This window comes from Pelobates fuscus, chromosome 1 (assembly GCF_036172605.1).
Source record: "Pelobates fuscus isolate aPelFus1 chromosome 1, aPelFus1.pri, whole genome shotgun sequence".
Classification (NCBI taxonomy): Eukaryota; Metazoa; Chordata; class Amphibia; order Anura; family Pelobatidae; genus Pelobates; species Pelobates fuscus.
The window spans coordinates 461,226,302-461,244,989 of NC_086317.1; the positions used below are offsets into that span (position 1 = coordinate 461,226,302).

At 42.0% G+C, this 18,688-nt stretch overlaps 1 protein-coding gene across 1 annotated transcript in view; it reads left to right on the plus strand.

Annotated features, from left to right (window-relative positions):
* The window catches only part of NOX4 (NADPH oxidase 4), a 236,127-nt gene that overhangs the window by 99,881 nt on the left and 117,558 nt on the right, over window positions 1–18,688 (plus strand). The window contains exons 9-11 of the mRNA XM_063444952.1: window positions 1,147–1,366; window positions 4,782–4,946; window positions 5,042–5,104. Coding sequence (XP_063301022.1) covers window positions 1,147–1,366; window positions 4,782–4,946; window positions 5,042–5,104 — 448 coding nt within the window. The remainder of the gene's footprint in view (window positions 1–1,146; window positions 1,367–4,781; window positions 4,947–5,041; window positions 5,105–18,688) is intronic.

Genomic DNA, 18,688 nt, shown 5'->3' on the forward strand with positions numbered 1-18,688 from the left:
GCCTTTGATTGGAGCCTGCCGGATGAGGGGAAAGGGAGGAAAAGAAGGAAGGTTGGTGGGATATACTGAATGGGATAATGAGGCAGAGTAGTCTGCAGACAAGGAAGTAGGGAGAGGAGACACAAGTTTCCCTATTCAGGCTCTATCTGCAAGGTAGAAGCAGATTACGTCTTTCGTCACGTGCAGTGTGTGCTGATGCCAGATGTAAAATATGAAGAGAACTGACATTAGAAAGCCAGGAACAGAGTTCTGAGCTGCTTAAGTCACACAAGTGTCAATAACTCTGGATGTGATGCTGAAACACTGCACATCCAGATTCCTACCATCATGACTACTTCTAAATGCAGTGGTCATGTTGGCTGGAGTAACCCTTTTAGTACACTACAGTGACTTTATGCAGGCTGCTACAGAACCTTGCAAAGCTTTGCCTAGTACTGATACTTGGTGTAACTGTACTTACGCTACATTGTCATTATGCCCACAAACAAATTATATCTTCCATTGGCATTTTAGGAAGTTATTGGCACTGTATTGGGTTTCATGGCAGTTGCGACTTTTTATATGAACCTCTGCTCATGCATTTGAGCTCTGGGAGAGAAGAGAATATCCAGAAAGATATATTACAAGAGAGAAGTAAAAAAACATTCAGTGAAGATGAAGACAAAAAAAAATGGAGAAGGGAAAATGTGGGAGCTGCGCACGGAGGGGATAAACTAAACAATAATCAGGATACCACAACACAGGGAGGCAGGACAACAATCTATGGGCAATCCTTCAAGAAAGGGACATATGTACTACTGGTAAAAGCAATTTTCCCCCCCACATAGTTACTTTTCAAAGCGACTTTATCTGTGTGTCGGATCTAAAGTTATTATTTTTTTGAGTTTAAAGTTCCCTTTTGCATTATTATTCAAATTATCCATAAAATATACTTTCTTGCATTTTGAGTGTGTTTTTTCATCATTGAAGTGGAATATTCTTTATACTTGCCAAGAGCACACTGAACTTTGTTTTGCGATACTCAAAACCCAAGAATCTGTTCTGTGATCGCTTATGTAACCATCAGTACAAGTTCTCTTGAATTTAAGTTAATTAGCACTTCAGCTCACTGATGACAGCTCTTATCTCATTTCATTTATTTTCTAGAGGTGTACTAAAATATCAGAGTAATTTAGAAGAGCATCCTCCTGGCTGCCTTCATCTAAACAGAACCAAAAAGGATTATATTCCACTTACAGACATATTTGGAGAACAGCTTCCAGAGATAAGTTCCGGGACCGTGTCAGGACAAGAAGAACTGTTGATTAAAAATGCATCGGAACGAATATGCACCAAGCAACCAGTATTCCAACCACATTTCCCAGAGGTATTTTTTTTTAAATTGTATTTGTGTAAACAGTGATAATGTTTAAAATTTGATATAAAGCACATAAAAGACCCACTAAACAATCAATAAGTATTCTCCACAATTTACCACAACATGAAGCGTTACAGAAAATGTTCTAACTTAGATATATAGACTTTGAACAGGAACCCTCCTAACTGAGGTTTAGTTGGTTTTTGCTGGAAAAATTTAATGTGAAATAGACATTATGTGTTGCCTTGGTCACCAAATTTCCAGATCTCAATCCGACTAAACATCTGTGGGATGTGCTGGAAAAATTGGGAATACATTTTTCACAAGTTTGAATATAATTTAATATTGGAAAAAAAACATTTTTTTCACAGTTTGCTTATAATATATTTTTTTTGCATCAAGTGAATCTAATTAGAAAGAACTCAAAATATATCAGTCCTGATTGATACATGCCTAATGTGTCTTGGATCTAAATACATTTTTGATAGTTAACCCTTTACCAGCCCCCACAGTTTCACTGTACCAACTATTCCCCTTACCCAATGCTTACACTAACTCTAACCGTTTGTCTACTATAATCTTACCCTTAGCCTTAACCCTACACTATTCCCAACCCTAACACAGCATTAACCCATACCCAACATTAACCCTAAATCCTACAGCTAATCCTAACCATAACCTTACGCTAAATATAACTCTACCCTACAATACATCAAACCCTAACTCTAACCCTAGGGTAACACATTGAAAATATAAATTCTGATAATAGAAATGGGTGTTTCTACTTAACACAGATAGTGAGCTGTGAACACCATCTAGTGGATGATTTTAGCAAATTTTACAGAGCAATTGTCCAGCAATAGTCAAAATTGGTTGGGGGCAGCTGAGAAACTCTGCTAGGGATTCATACCCCGTAGGGTCTCCCTTGAATAGCCTTTGCCATAGGAAAATAAATAGTTTTATCGGTGGAGTAAAAGATCCCTATGCAGCACTGACTTCCAGCACTTCATAGTGCTCATTGGTCGGTCTGGGCCCTGGGCCAATACAAATGGGCCCCTCTGACTAACAGGAGCCCCAGGTATCCATTGATTAGTATTACGTGGGTTAATTTTTTAATACTAACAATGCCCCAGCAGACAGAGTGGAGCCCAGTTGTCCATTGGTACCTCGGGCTCCCTGGTGTGAGCAGGTATTTAACACCAAATCTACATATGGTTTCTCCATTTTGGCTTTACTTTTGTTAAATAAATCATGACATGGTGTAATATGTCATGTGCTGTTGTTCACCTGAATTGTGTATACCTCATTTTAAGACCTGCTAAGGAATAGATTATTATTATGTCCTTATATATAAAACCATAGAACTCAAAGAGGGTGTACTTTCTTTTTCCCATGACAGTATTTTGCATAACACTGATTGGCCAATGTATTCGCCATTTTGCTTAATTTCGAATCTTTTTCCAAAAGTAAATCATAGCCGGAATTCATCTGAACCAAAACAGATGGATGAAACCTGAATCGACTGAAACAAATGTTTTTCAAACAAAACACTCCTCACAAGTCTAATGAACCATTTTGTTTTGGAAATGAATTGAAGGCAGCTGCCATTTTCTTTATGGATTTATTACATAAACTGTGCAGGTCTTTTTTTCAGTCTACATATTTACACGTTTATATAGCACATAAACAAGGAAAGCCCTTTCACATGCCCAAGTATCACGGAATGCTCAAGATATTGTGGCCATGGTAGACTTGGACAGGGGAAGTTCTCTTACCTCCAGTATCTAAACATCTTTGAGATTGTATGCTGTTTTACCAGGATATTTAACATGCATCAATGTTTTTCAAATGCTACGAGCATCTCTTTGAACCTTCATTACGGGGGCGTCACTTGTGCTCTTTATAAATTCCACATTGCATTTTATTATACATTAATTTCTTTCTTTATATTTGCCATAAACAAAATGGTCTAATCACACTGTTCCCTCAAGGATTGAGATTTTCAGAAAGCGCAGAGATGCAATTCTACAAATCAACAAAATGATACAGTCGAAAATAGTCTCTGCTGATTTTCAAACAACATATTTTGTTTATATTGAATCACTCAAAATAATTAGCCTTGAAAGCTGCAATCTGGAGGTAATTCATTGAATTCACAGTTTATTAATAAACCCCCTGTACTCCGTAGGATTGTGCGACTCAATATTCTCATAATAGTCTGGTTAAAACACGCCTTTCGAGTTCGAGATACGACTTTGGTAAATATTTACGGTATCAAGAGCAAATTCTTCAGACTTCACAATCCTAGCTTCAGTGCTGCAGAATAAGAAGCAATTCAGTTTAAGTATATCAAATTCAACAGGTCTTGTGTGAGTTGAGACATCACTTGCTGTTTGATTTGTTTAAATAAAGTAATTTCTAATCCTAGAGAGTGTCTGCCGATCCTGTTGATTTTGATGAATCTAAAATAGGAAAATTTTTCCATCCTATTTAAAGGGACACTCCAGGCACCCAGACCACTTCTGCCCATTGGCCCACATGAAAATGTTTATAGCACATGAAAATGTTTATAGCACATGTGCTATAACGTCGCTGGATGTCCTCACGCTATGTGAGGACCTCCGGCGTCACTGAAATCCCAATAGGAAAGCATTGAATGCATTTTTCCTATGGGGAGGTCTAATGCGGATGACGTCGGCGGGGGAGGAGCATGGGCGGACCCTGACCCAGCAACGAGGGACATCGGCGCTGGATACAGGTAAGTCACTGAAGGGGTTTTAACCCCTTCAGCAACATAGGATGTGGGGTGGGATGGAGAGGGGACCTGCAGTGCCAGGAAAACGGTTTGTTTTCCTGGTACTGGAGAGTCCCTTTAACTGTTACTTTCATTGTGCTTTTTTTATATTTATATACATTATCATTTTTTTTATAGAGTTGTAATTATTATTTAATAATACGTTACAGATAGATATCGCTGACACATACCCTCATTCTGCCTCTGTACCAATGTGATTTTGGCTTTTCCTGCATCTTCACCGGATGCCTATTTTATTTCAATTCATAGCAGGTTTTTAAAATCGATCTATGACTGGCAATACGTGAACATTTCCACTTAAAAGTAGGAGACATTTGCACTGTTCACTTTCTGTGGACCTCCCAAGAAAAATGTATATATTTTTTTCTCCAGTAAGTTTATTTGATATGTTTTCAGATTTTTTTTATGTGAAACTTTGATTTTTATTTAATGTTTTGTGGGTTTTTTTTTTTTGCTGAAAAATTAAGTTAACAGAACATTTTATTACAAATTTTCTATAAAGTTTGAAAATACTGGTTTGTAATTGTAGCTATATAAAGTAGCAAAATGCTATTAAAATACAAATTGTGAGTATACAGTCACTAAGAGGATCTGTTCTGTGCCTTCTAGACCTGGCTGTGGATTTCCGGACCCTTATGTTTATACTGTGCAGAGCGGCTCTATAGGTTCATAAGAAGCAGTAAACCTGTCAATGTAACTTCAGTGATACATCATCCATGTAATGTTGTTGAAATCCGAATGACGAAGGAAAACTTTAAAGCAAGACCCGGCCAAGTTAGTAAATCAGCGATCTACTTTAAATGCATATGTTAAAATGTTTATCTAATTCTCATTATTAAACGTGTATTGTACTCTATTTTTATATGTAGTACATTATTCTGCATTGCCCCAGAGTGTCCAGTTTGGAAAACCATCCATTTACTATGACAATGGTAAGAACTTTTTAATCATCTACTCTTGTTGTAATTACTGAATTGCCATAACTCTACGTAAAATAAGCGCTACATCTTGCAGTAATTATTGCCTAAAGTCTCTGGGTACCATCCCCCTGTTAATGCCAAACCTTTTAGAAACTGTTTGATAACCTGGGACTCTCCATGGCGGCCAGAGATGCCTCTCTCTCCGCATTCCTAACATGGAATTAACACTTTTGCTTATTTAACGTCAATGTCATCCAGTTTTGGGAATGGGTTAAAAGCAGAGGACTGTGCTCAGACACTCTATGCATGCTCTAGCTATTCTCTAGCTCTATCCAAAGCATATAGAGTTAGACAATATTTCCAATTAGGGCACTGTTGCCTTGAGATAGTCAATATCTTTGATTTTAATTTTGCTAAAAATTCATTGAACAGCAAAACTTTTTAGAGTTCTTTGATTTTTGCAGCTTGGTATTGAATGAAATGTTCTGCAATTCTTCGTACCTTTCTCTGGCACATAACCACTTTACGCAGAGCTTTCAGGTAAACGTGTATTCTGAAAGCTTTTAATTGAATTTGAAATATGATCTCAAGCAACACAAATCATTGATTAAAGGGAAGATCCCACTGGTAAAACAATATTTTAGTTTATAGAGCAAAACTATTTCTATAATTATCTCATTATTCCAATTAGTCACGTATTCACTGTTCAATGCAACTTTAAGGAACATTATATAACTAGTACATGTGAATGATCAATAACTATAGACATATTTTGTATTTAAAGACTCGGAGGAAGGAATTTACAATAGATTAGATTATATTATGTCTTTATAGAAAGTTATACTTATGAAGTATTATTCTTCACAAATCTTAAAAAATATATTCAGTTTATATCTTTAGCACATATATTGTATTGACATGAAATAAAGAAACATAAATCCGAGTTATGGTGGGATAGATGTACGGTATTTTAAAGCAGTCTTTTGCAACTTAACACTATTAAAAAAAATAAAAAAATAAAAGGAAAGCCATTTAGAAGAACAAGACAATCCCATTATTACTTCCACACCCTTCCCTTATTACATCTCATTCTCCCTTTTTATTTTGGCTCCTTATAGCTTGCCACTAATAATAAATGTATCTTGGCCAAAACTCTCCTTCTTCTTACCATGTAACTTGTAGACTCCCTCTCCATGTCATTCTACCACTTCTGCACAGTTGTTACTAGCTCTAGTAACTTTTTATAATGTTTTTCGCTTCCTCTCTTTTCACCTGCAAATTCAATCTTCATGGTCCACATTGCACATTCTTTTCTCAAGTCACAAACCCCTCATTACCCACTCTCTTCCCAAGTCAAACCCCTTATTGCCCACTTTCTTCCCAAGTCACAAACCCCTCATTGTCCACTCTCTTCCCAAGTCACACACTCCTCATTGTCCACTCTCTTCCCAAGTCACAAACCCCTCATTATCCACTCTCTTCCCAAGTCACACACTCCTCATTGTCCACTCTCTTCCCAAGTCACAAACCCCTCATTGCCCATTCTCTTCCCAAGTCACAAACCCCTCATTGCCCACTTTCTTCCCAAGTCACAGCCCTTCATTGTCCACTCTCTTCCCAAGTCACAACCCCTCATTGCCCACTCTCTTCCCAAGTCACAAACCCCTCATTGTCCACTCTCTTCCCAAGTCACAAACCCCTCATTGTCCACTCTCTTCCCAAGTCACAAACCCCTCATTGTCCACTCTCTTCCCAAGTCACACACTCCTCATTGTCCACTCTCTTCCCAAGTCACAAACCCCTCATTATCCACTCTCTTCCCAAGTCACACACTCCTCATTGTCCACTCTCTTCCCAAGTCACAAACCCCTCATTGCCCATTCTCTTCCCAAGTCACAAACCCCTCATTGCCCACTTTCTTCCCAAGTCACAGCCCTTCATTGTCCACTCTCTTCCCAAGTCACAAACCCCTCATTGTCCACTCTCTTCCCAAGTCACAAACCCCTCATTGTCCACTCTCTTCCCAAGTCACAAACCCCTCATTGTCCACTCTCTTCCCAAGTCACCAACCCCTCATTGCCCACTCTCTTCCCAAGTCACAAACCCCTCATTGTCTACTCTCTTCCTAAGTCACAGCCCCTCATTGCCCACTGTGACTGATCACCCTGTCCCTGGATTGTAACCCCCTTTATTTCATTCCCCTATGGGTTCAGGACATTGCCTTCTCCTTCATTTTATTGTTAATTCATTTTCCTACCGAACGAACTACCGAACGACCAGACTACCCCTATGTGGAATGTGCCGCTCATTAACCTCTATCACCTCTTTAACACTTCTAAAACCACAAGCGTTCTAAGCAGGCGGCTGAGTGATCATCGCTTGGTATACGAACATGTGGCAGCGGCCATATTTAGCCATGAACACATACAGCAGTGTTTGGTCGTCGAGTGCATGGAACTATAATCGGACACTCGAAGGCATGAACACCGCTGAGACTTCCATATCTACCTATGTTCGGTTGGATTCGTATGGGAAGAGCGGCTTCCGGTGGGAACAAGCTCCCGAACAAGAAACATAGACTGAGTAAACTGAGTTTTGTGTATTCCCGAAAGAGACCGACCTCCATGTAAATCTCGAACCCCTGAACCGATCTGGGTGATTTTTGAATGTGTTGGGTCCCCCAGATCGGGGCTATCAGAGGATATAACTTTTGTGGGGTTTCCATGGGTTTTGAGGGTACTTTCGGGGTACTGCTAAAAATGTATGTTCTCTGGGTCTGGAGATTATTGAATTAGTACAGTTCATGACTCAATTGTCTCCCAGGCACAGGGGAGGGATTGTCTTATTTTGTATGGGAGTGTCCTGGACCTGAGAGCCAATGTAACTGTGTGTTGGTTCTTACTGTAGTTTACTCTCAGGTCCGGATGGGAGTGTCCTTTGCATGGGGATTGACATAAAAGGCTGTGTGTGGCCCCATTAAAACCAGTTATCTCACAGCATAGAACCTCATCTCATGTTTATGGGAGAAAGCTACAACAGATGTCTCTCTTCTGCTTGGAGTGCTAAATCACTATCTTTTGTAAGAGCTGTTCCTGCTCTGCATCACATTATCCCTCCCACTAGGGGGAAAAGAACATATCTGGCAGCGAAACCCCTATTCCCATCGGGGTGGCCACCATACCCACTCTCTTCCCAAGTCACAAACCCCTCATTGCCCACTCTCTTCCCAAGTCACAACTGCTCATTGCCCACTCTCTTCCCAAGTCACAACCCCTCGTTGCCCACTCTCTTCCCAAGTCAGCAACCCCTCCTTGCCCAATCTCTCCCCAAGTCACAAACCCCTCATTGTCCACTCTCTCCCCAAGTCACACTCCCTCATTGCCCACTCTCTCCCCAAGTCACAACCCCTCGTTGCCCACTCTCTTCCCAAGTCACCAACCCCTCCTTGCCCAATCTCTCCCCAAGTCACAAACCCCTCATTGTCCACTCTCTCCCCAAGTCTCACTCCCTCTTTGCCCACTCTCCTCAAGTCACAACCGCTCATTGCCCACTCTCTTTCCAAGTCACATACCCCTCAGTGCCTGCTTCCTCCCATCTATTTTTAATTGTCCACTCTCTCCCCATACCATTTGCTCTTTATCTGTACGAACCTAAGTAGCTTATTCTCTCTTTCCAAATAACACTTGCTCACTCCATTCCCAACTCACACAGTAATAAGCTTGCAAATTCTGAATATAATTTTCAATCAATCCTGCTTACCCATGTCAGTAACCCCATTCCTCCTTCCCTTTGTCATGTCTCCTCTCCATCTCACATACCCACTACATCCCTATATCACTTGACTACTACCCTATGTCTCTGTCACTTGGCCTAAATCCCACTCCCCTTGTTCACACCGTCTCCACCGCATAACTTACTTTCTACCAAATGTTTCTCTGTGTAGCGCCCCAATCAATATAAATGTAAATGTTCCCATTCCTCTCCCATACTGTGAACGAAATCAACATGAACAAAACAAACCGCAATAAAGTTCTTATTTTGTCATCCAGATGGATTTAAGGCATGATGTCATCTCTGCGGAAGCTTTGTAATCTATATGTCAATGCAAAGGTTTACACATTTTATGTACGCATTTTTCTGATCCTACTCATGCATCCTAAACCTCTAATTGACCTGCTAGGAAGCATTGCTGAGTTATTTAATACATTCAAAAAATTAAAACCTACAGAGTTAATTATCTCCAGCTTAATAGAACAATGACATTTATTGACACTAATGGATGTCGGAAATCAGATTTATTCTTTCTGTACTGAAGATTCTATCCAGGACTGAATACGTTTGATGTAAACCTGAGCAAGTGACTAATGTAGGTTTCAAAATAATGTAGGGCAGATATTTATATATTTTATATTAATATTAAAATTATAAAACTGTGATTTTGTTTCAGTGTGTTGCTTAGTACTCAGCAGTGATTTTTTTTTTTTCAAATCAAAGTAATGTAGATCAGGGTTGGTCAGAAGGTAGCGAACCCTGCTGTTTTTGATTGCTTTTACCCATCTTAAGGAGAATCCTGGGATAAATAGTTTTGCAAACTGAGAACTGGATAAAAGTGATATATGAAGAGCCTACCAAAACACTGACTCTGAAAGTAAACTGTGTCTGAAAAACTTCCTAAGGGTCATGCAAATAGGTAAATGTAACAATATACAAACTCCTTAGTAACAGAAATTGTGACTAAATGAGCATATATAAAAATAAAAAATACAACGCAAGCAACAAATGTGTGAAAAAAGATACACAATGCAATACAAGCTAAACAGTTTGAACATACAGGCACTCTGATTAGGAATGTATATATATATATATATATATATATATATATATATATATATATATATATAATAAATACACAAGATCCAGCGCACTCTCCTATCTACTAAACAGCAACTTCAATGTTGACAGATTTTATTAGTTTGTAAAAGTTTTTTTTAAAAACACCTAATCTAGGCAAAAAAATGGGGATTTAGTTACATTATATGATCATACATTGCATAAGCCTGCCACAACGTCAATGTACCCCATCTTTGGCAGGTCCTACTCTCACAGTCTAATGTCTGCTCTTATGAGATTAACCACTTACTTGGGAAAAAATTCCATCTGAGGCTCTCTGCAGTACAAGGCTAAATAGGGACCTGAGATGAGGCACCTGTAACAGGGAGGGGTGCAGAACCAAGGAGTTGGCTAGACTCCCAAATATATATAGGAAACATGGGGGGATGGTTGCACTCACCTAAACATGCTTAAATGGGGTGCTGCTGGGGGCCATATTATACAATAAATACACAAGATCCAGCGCACTCTCCTATCTACTAAACAGCAACTTCAATGTTGACAGATTTTATTAGTTTGTAAAAGTTTTTTTTAAAAACACCTAATCTAGGCAAAAAAATGGGGATTTAGTTACATTATATGATCATACATTGCATAAGCCTGCCACAACGTCAATGTACCCCATCTTTGGCAGGTCCTACTCTCACAGTCTAATGTCTGCTCTTATGAGATTAACCACTTACTTGGGAAAAAATTCCATCTGAGGCTCTCTGCAGTACAAGGCTAAATAGGGACCTGAGATGAGGCACCTGTAACAGGGAGGGGTGCAGAACCAAGGAGTTGGCTAGACTCCCAAATATATATAGGAAACATGGGGGGATGGTTGCACTCACCTAAACATGCTTAAATGGGGTGCTGCTGGGGGCCATATTATACAATAAATACACAAGATCCAGCGCACTCTCCTATCTACTAAACAGCAACTTCAATGTTGACAGATTTTATTAGTTTGTAAAAGTTTTTTTTTTAAAACACCTAATCTAGGCAAAAAAATGGGGATTTGGTTACATTATATGATCATACATTGCATAAGCCTGCCACAACGTCAATGTACCCCATCTTTGGCAGGTCCTACTCTCACAGTCTAATGTCTGCTATTATGAGATTAACCACTTACTTGGGAAAAAATTCCATCTGAGGCTCTCTGCAGTACAAGGCTAAATAGGGACCTGAGATGAGGCACCTGTAACAGGGAGGGGTGCAGAACCAAGGAGTTGGCTAGACTCCCAAATATATATAGGAAACATGGGGGGATGGTTGCACTCACCTAAACATGCTTAAATGGGGTGCTGCTGGGGGCCATATTATACAATAAATACACAAGATCCAGCGCACTCTCCTATCTACTAAACAGCAACTTCAATGTTGACAGATTTTATTAGTTTGTAAAAGTTTTTTTTAAAAACACCTAATCTAGGCAAAAAAATGGGGATTTAGTTACATTATATGATCATACATTGCATAAGCCTGCCACAACGTCAATGTACCCCATCTTTGGCAGGTCCTACTCTCACAGTCTAATGTCTGCTCTTATGAGATTAACCACTTACTTGGGAAAAAATTCCATCTGAGGCTCTCTGCAGTACAAGGCTAAATAGGGACCTGAGATGAGGCACCTGTAACAGGGAGGGGTGCAGAACCAAGGAGTTGGCTAGACTCCCAAATATATATAGGAAACATGGGGGGATGGTTGCACTCACCTAAACATGCTTAAATGGGGTGCTGCTGGGGGCCATATTATACAATAAATACACAAGATCCAGCGCACTCTCCTATCTACTAAACAGCAACTTCAATGTTGACAGATAAAATCTGTCAACATTGAAGTTGCTGTTTAGTAGATAGGAGAGTGCGCTGGATCTTGTGTATTTATTGTATAATATGGCCCCCAGCAGCACCCCATTTAAGCATGTTTAGGTGAGTGCAACCATCCCCCCATGTTTCCTATATATATTTGGGAGTCTAGCCAACTCCTTGGTTCTGCACCCCTCCCTGTTACAGGTGCCTCATCTCAGGTCCCTATTTAGCCTTGTACTGCAGAGAGCTTCAGATGGAATTTTTTCCCAAGTAAGTGGTTAATCTCATAAGAGCAGACATTAGACTGTGAGAGTAGGACCTGCCAAAGATGGGGTACATTGACGTTGTGGCAGGCTTATGCAATGTATGATCATATAATGTAACCAAATCCCCATTTTTTTGCCTAGATTAGGTGTTTTAAAAAAAAAACTTTTACAAACTAATAAAATCTGTCAACATTGAAGTTGCTGTTTAGTAGATAGGAGAGTGCGCTGGATCTTGTGTATTTATTGTATAATATGGCCCCCAGCAGCACCCCATTTAAGCATGTTTAGGTGAGTGCAACCATCCCCCCATGTTTCCTATATATATTTGGGAGTCTAGCCAACTCCTTGGTTCTGCACCCCTCCCTGTTACAGGTGCCTCATCTCAGGTCCCTATTTAGCCTTGTACTGCAGAGAGCCTCAGATGGAATTTTTTCCCAAGTAAGTGGTTAATCTCATAAGAGCAGACATTAGACTGTGAGAGTAGGACCTGCCAAAGATGGGGTACATTGACGTTGTGGCAGGCTTATGCAATGTATGATCATATAATGTAACTAAATCCCCATTTTTTTGCCTAGATTAGGTGTTTTTAAAAAAAACTTTTACAAACTAATAAAATCTGTCAACATTGAAGTTGCTGTTTAGTAGATAGGAGAGTGCGCTGGATCTTGTGTATTTATTGTATAATATGGCCCCCAGCAGCACCCCATTTAAGCATGTTTAGGTGAGTGCAACCATCCCCCCATGTTTCCTATATATATTTGGGAGTCTAGCCAACTCCTTGGTTCTGCACCCCTCCCTGTTACAGGTGCCTCATCTCAGGTCCCTATTTAGCCTTGTACTGCAGAGAGCCTCAGATGGAATTTTTTCCCAAGTAAGTGGTTAATCTCATAAGAGCAGACATTAGACTGTGAGAGTAGGACCTGCCAAAGATGGGGTACATTGACGTTGTGGCAGGCTTATGCAATGTATGATCATATAATGTAACTAAATCCCCATTTTTTTGCCTAGATTAGGTGTTTTTAAAAAAAACTTTTACAAACTAATAAAATCTGTCAACATTGAAGTTGCTGTTTAGTAGATAGGAGAGTGCGCTGGATCTTGTGTATTTATTGTATAATATGGCCCCCAGCAGCACCCCATTTAAGCATGTTCAGGTGAGTGCAACCATCCCCCCATGTTTCCTATATATATATATATATATATATATATATATATATTTAAATTCCATGATTAAAAGCTACGTATAATATCTACAGAGAAGAAACCAATCCAAACTGGGACAAATTTTAAATCCAGATCAGGATATGTTATATTTTTTATTTATGTTTCATCCTAATATTGTCCATTTTTATTCTTGTTCCTCAAAAATGTATTTGGACAAAATTAAGGAATGTTAGTTAGCATTCCATCTCATGAATTAGTGGTTATTGTGATTAGACTGCCTCTTCAGGGACTTTCTTTACGTTGTTTGATTAAAATGAATTTTAGATCATTTTTTTTTACACCGTCTCTTTGGCATGTGGCATTGGCTCAGCTCATGACTACAAATTCTAAGCCACATATTAATGAAGTTACTATTATCAAACTACCATAGTAATCTACTACCATAGTAATCCATAGTAATCTAATTATATTCTAACATATACTCAAGTGTAACATCTCTCAAAGGAACATAAACTAAGAAAAATAGTCAGCATCTCAGAATTGATGCATTAATATTTATTTAAGTATTGTATTCTTTGAGTTTTGGACATTCTCTTCCACAAATCCACACAAAGGAAGATCGAAAAAAAAACCAACTCATAGAAAATCAAAACCATAAACAATATTTTTTTTATTAATTTTAATTTCAGCCATAGTAAAATGGTAATTAAATATTGAGTTCATGATTCCTTGATGACCAATTTACTTCTATAAAAAATTACCTGACAGGTGTGTAAATATGTGGTGTGTGTCTCTGGTTTGCCAAGATAGTGTGTGTTGTTTGGCATGTGTCACGTATCCTTCATATCCATGTGGCAAAAACTGAGATAATTACCTTCCGAAAATCGAAGGGAGTGCTGCTCGACGGTCTTCTGCCATGATGTCTGGCTTGTGCGGCATGTCGGTGCACGCCGGCCGCTGTGTACCAACACAATTATATAGCCCCATGTCCGCCCACGGTAAAGACGACATCGACGTACGGGTGGCGTCATTTTGGCGTCAAGGGCTAGGTACAGCCAATGGGATCTGCAAGAGGGTTATTTAAACTCACTTATTCCTTAGTTCATTGCCCTGTCGTGGTTTCCCTAAGATGGTTATCTGAGAGTGTGTTCCTGATCGTGTTTTTCTGTTTTTTTACTTTGACTTAGTTTTGACTTCCCTGATTTCAGGTACCCTTGACTTGTGTCTTTTCCTTATCGCTGTGTCTCGTTCTGTGTCCCTGACCTCGGCTAGTTTTCTGACTATTCTCGGATACGTTAAGTCCGGCCATTCTAATGTCCGGTAAGACCCTTAGTTCTAGGTTGTGATCAATAGAATTCTGGATAGAATTCAATAGATTCCTGACAGCATGGTGTGGCATTGTCTGGACTAAAATATCCAACTACCTATAGTGTTGATAGATGTGCTGTTATTATTACCATAATTTGGTAAGTGTTGTATTTTTAGCATTATTATTACCATTTTACATGGTGCAAAAGATATATGAAAGCTTTAGTTTGGCTAAGTAGAAGCACAAATTTAGATGAGGGAAATTGAATAACTAGTAAAGGAACACTCTGAGCACCGTTATCTCTACAGCTTAATGTAGTGATTCTGGTGCATGAAGATGGTGCAAACTCCCATAGAGACACATTGTATTAATGCATTTCCATGAGGGAATGCTGATTGGCCGACGGCTGCAATTGCTGCGCATGTACACCATCCCCAAAATTCTTCCCTATGGGGAATAATTGGATTAGCTAAGATCATCAAAACACAAACGCCCCGATTTTATCTCTGCCGTGATGAGCATTGTCTGCTTATAGCTTGTGGTTTAGGTGAAACAACAAAACAAGAATAGGGGTATTTGTAAGAGCTGATATGTACTCCGTTAAGATCAACAAATATCATCAAGGCAACGCGAGGCTGCTTTGCCATTTACTTAGTACTAGCACAAAAGGCAACACACCATCTTGCATTATAAATTCCTTACAACCAAACTAAAAAGAGCAACAACCCTCCCTAATTAGATCCTACATTCTTAGCCTCGAGTAAATCTGGAGATAATTGGGATGATGTGCAATGACGTGAATGAGATTTGCTTCCACTCCACAGTAGATACTAAATTGCCTCTCACTTCATTGATTTTAATACTGGGTATTTTTTGTACGTTTTAAATTTGAATTTAGACTAATTGACAGAAAACCATAATGGATTAAGAATCTACGATATGTTATACAAACTATTTTATTATGTTAACTGTCACAAACAATCAATTATTCTATAATAAAACAAGTACGCAGAACAGGAAGTTTTGGGTCAGACCGAAGTCCAGGGTTTGAGGCAACACTTTGTGATTATGACCCTAGGGTGACTGATATTTTTAACCCCTTAAGGACACATGACATGTGTGACATGTCATGATTCCCTTTTATTCCAGAAGTTTGGTCCTTAAGGGGTTAATAAAAGGGCGATCTCCTTACCTTAAGTGTTCAGAGCCAGTAATCTTCATAGCTTTAACAACTCTTCAAAACAAAAATTACATAACTCACTATATAATTTCAAGGTTAACCTCTTAGAAATAATGGTTATATCAGTTTATGAGTTTCCCCCTGTACACCTTGGGAAGGGGGATCATGACTGCTGCCCATGTATGCAAGGGGGGCTGGGCTAAAGTGTACAATGTTGCAAAGTTATGGGGTTTGGGGAAAGGAGTGGGGAGGAGACTTACCAGTCAGCAGAGACTCTGAAGGAAACTGGTAACAAATTCTGTGCTGGCTGGATTAGGCCCTGTTAGAAAAATAAAGTTAGTTAGTTCCCTGAATTGCAGCCTGTCACCCTGTGCCCCCCCTCCACATAGCCGCACGCATGGCACACATGTCAGAACCTGACCTGCTGAGGCTGCTGCAGGAATACCAGGTCTCCCATGGTCGGGGAGCTCTGGAGGCGTTGGTGTCCGGTGTTACGGCGGTCCCTGGGACTGGCCCCGAGGAGACGGTGTCGGTGGATGGAGCTGGCGGGCGGAGGGCCCGGCGGTCGCGGCCTCCGTCGCGCTCATCGCCGAGCCCGGTGCGACACGGTGAGCGGAGAAGTCGTCGGAATCGGGAGAGCGGAGGTGCCGGAGCTGTGGTGGTAAAGTCCCCAGCGCTGGAAGGAGGTAGGCGGAGAAGATCCCGGCCGGTCGGAGTGGAGAGGGCCCAAGATGGCGGTGAGGAAGATGGCGCCGGCATCACCGGAAGATCGCGCAGTCCGCGCGCTTCTCTTCCGGCTCCACAGGTAGTGACGTCGGCACGCACGGCACGTAGCGTGCGTGCGCCACCTACGGATGTCATCACGCACAGCGGGCATGTGACGTTGCCGCGGGGAAGAGCGCGGACGTCACAGGCTGTGCGACTGCAGAGTGCGCTGGAAGTGGGAACCGGAAGAAGGAGAGCCGGACCGCGGAAGGACCCAGCAGGCTACCGCGGGTCCCCGGAAATTTCGGAAGAAGAGAGCACAGAGTCGGCATCGGATGCTGAGGAGTTCCATGGAGTCCCAGGGCCAGGTCCTGCCCCAACGCCCAGTGAGTATTGCGCTAGCACTTGGGATGCGCTGGCAGGGGGGTCAGGGGTAGGACAGGGTGCTCAAGGTAGCGGGCAAGGGTGGCAGGGACAGGGGGAAGTGGTTAGTTTGTTGAGGGCTGTCCTGGATAGGCTGCCTGGTGCGCCCCCCCCCCTTTTCCCTCAGTACCCTCACCCGTGGTGGTCGGTCAAGCAGGCGTGGCGGGCGTAGCGCGCCCGTGCCTGCCGGGGTGTGAGTTGTCACCCCTGGGGATGCACATTCCCGTGGACATCAAGGATACCTGGATTTGATTTGGGGGGCCTATAAAATTTATGGGGGTCAGTGCTGGTTTCGTTATGACCAGCAGTTTCGCCAGAAAATGGCGGTGAGTCCGGGGATGGATTTCGGGGTGCAGCTGCGCCAAATGCAGGTTTTGTTGGGACACCTTAATTTTGCGTGTCGGGTTCTTGCCATGGGTAGCGCATTTTCTCGTAGGTTGTCGTTAGCGACGGTCGGGGTGGCCCTACCATTTCACTTTATACGCATCACTGGACGGCTCGGGGACGATATCTCCAGACTTGGAGTTCGTTCTTGGGGACGTATAATGGGCAGTCCTGCTGGTTACGGTCTGCTATTTCCAATATGGACCTGGAATTGTTTACGGATGCCTCGGGGTCTTTGGGCTTAGGGGCATACTTCCAGGGATGTTGGTGTGCGGAGCCTTGGCCTCAGGACTGGCGTGGTAGGGAGCTCATGGGTAATTTAACTTTCCTGGAGTTTTTCCCATTGTGGTGGCAGTTGAACTGTGGGGTGGTGAATTTGCCAATCGTAAGGTGATTGTTCACACGGACAACTTAAGCGTGGTGCATGTGATCAATCGCTCCTCGTCTGCCTCTCCCCCGGTGCTGGCGCTGCTTAGGCGATTAGTCTTGCTGTGTCTGCAGTGTAATGTATGGATTGTGGCGCGTCACGTTCCTGGCACCTTGAATGTGATTGCCGACTCTCTGTCTCGGTTTCAGTGGGACCGATTTCGAGAGGCGGCTCCGGAGGCGTCACACACAGGGACGCCTTGCCCGAGGGACATATGGGATCGGGTTTCAGACATCTGAGGCTTATGGTGAGGGATTCGTTATCGGAGTCTACGTGGTCTGCGTATGTGTTGGTGTGGCAACGTTGGTGTAGTGCGGGGTCCAGTGAAGATCTTTCCTCGGAGGCGGGGAGATTGCGTAACACGCTGGCTCTTCTGGAGAACTTATGTGCAGCAGGTAAGTCGGCGGCTGTCGCAGGGCGGCACTTGGCCGCTCTTTCATTTTTATTTCAATGGTTTGGTTGGCAGGATGTGACGAAGGCCTTCTGCGTTGCGTGGGCCTTGAAGGGTTGGAAGAAGAGCCGTCGTCCTGACGCTCGACGACCTATCTCCTTCGAGGTGCTTTATAGGTTGTTAGAATTTCTGCCGCAGGTCTGTTCTTCGGGGTACGAGGTTCTACTGTTTCGGGTGGTGTTTCTGTTATGCTTTTTTGGGGCCCTTCGGGTCGGGGAACTGGTGGCCCCTCGGGCCAAGGCGCCGGTGGCGCTGCTTCTGTCGGACGTCTGGATCTCTGACCAAGGGTTGGTGCTGTCCATTCGTCGGTCCAAGACTGACTCCAAAGGAGTGGGGGCGCGAGTTCGCATAGGCAGGACGGGCGGTTCGTTTTGTCCCGTCGGGGCGGTCCGAGAGTTCCTTATAGCACGGGGAGATGTAGATGGGTCCCTTCTTCTTCTTCATCAGGAGGGGACCTCTCTGAGTCGTTTTCAATTTTCGCGGGTGCTGCGGTCCTGTGTGAGCGGAGTGGGGTTGGATCCGTCCTCTTACACTACCCACTCCTTTCGCATAGGGAAAGCTACCCAAGCCAGTATGATGGGCTTTCAGGAGGATGCGCTT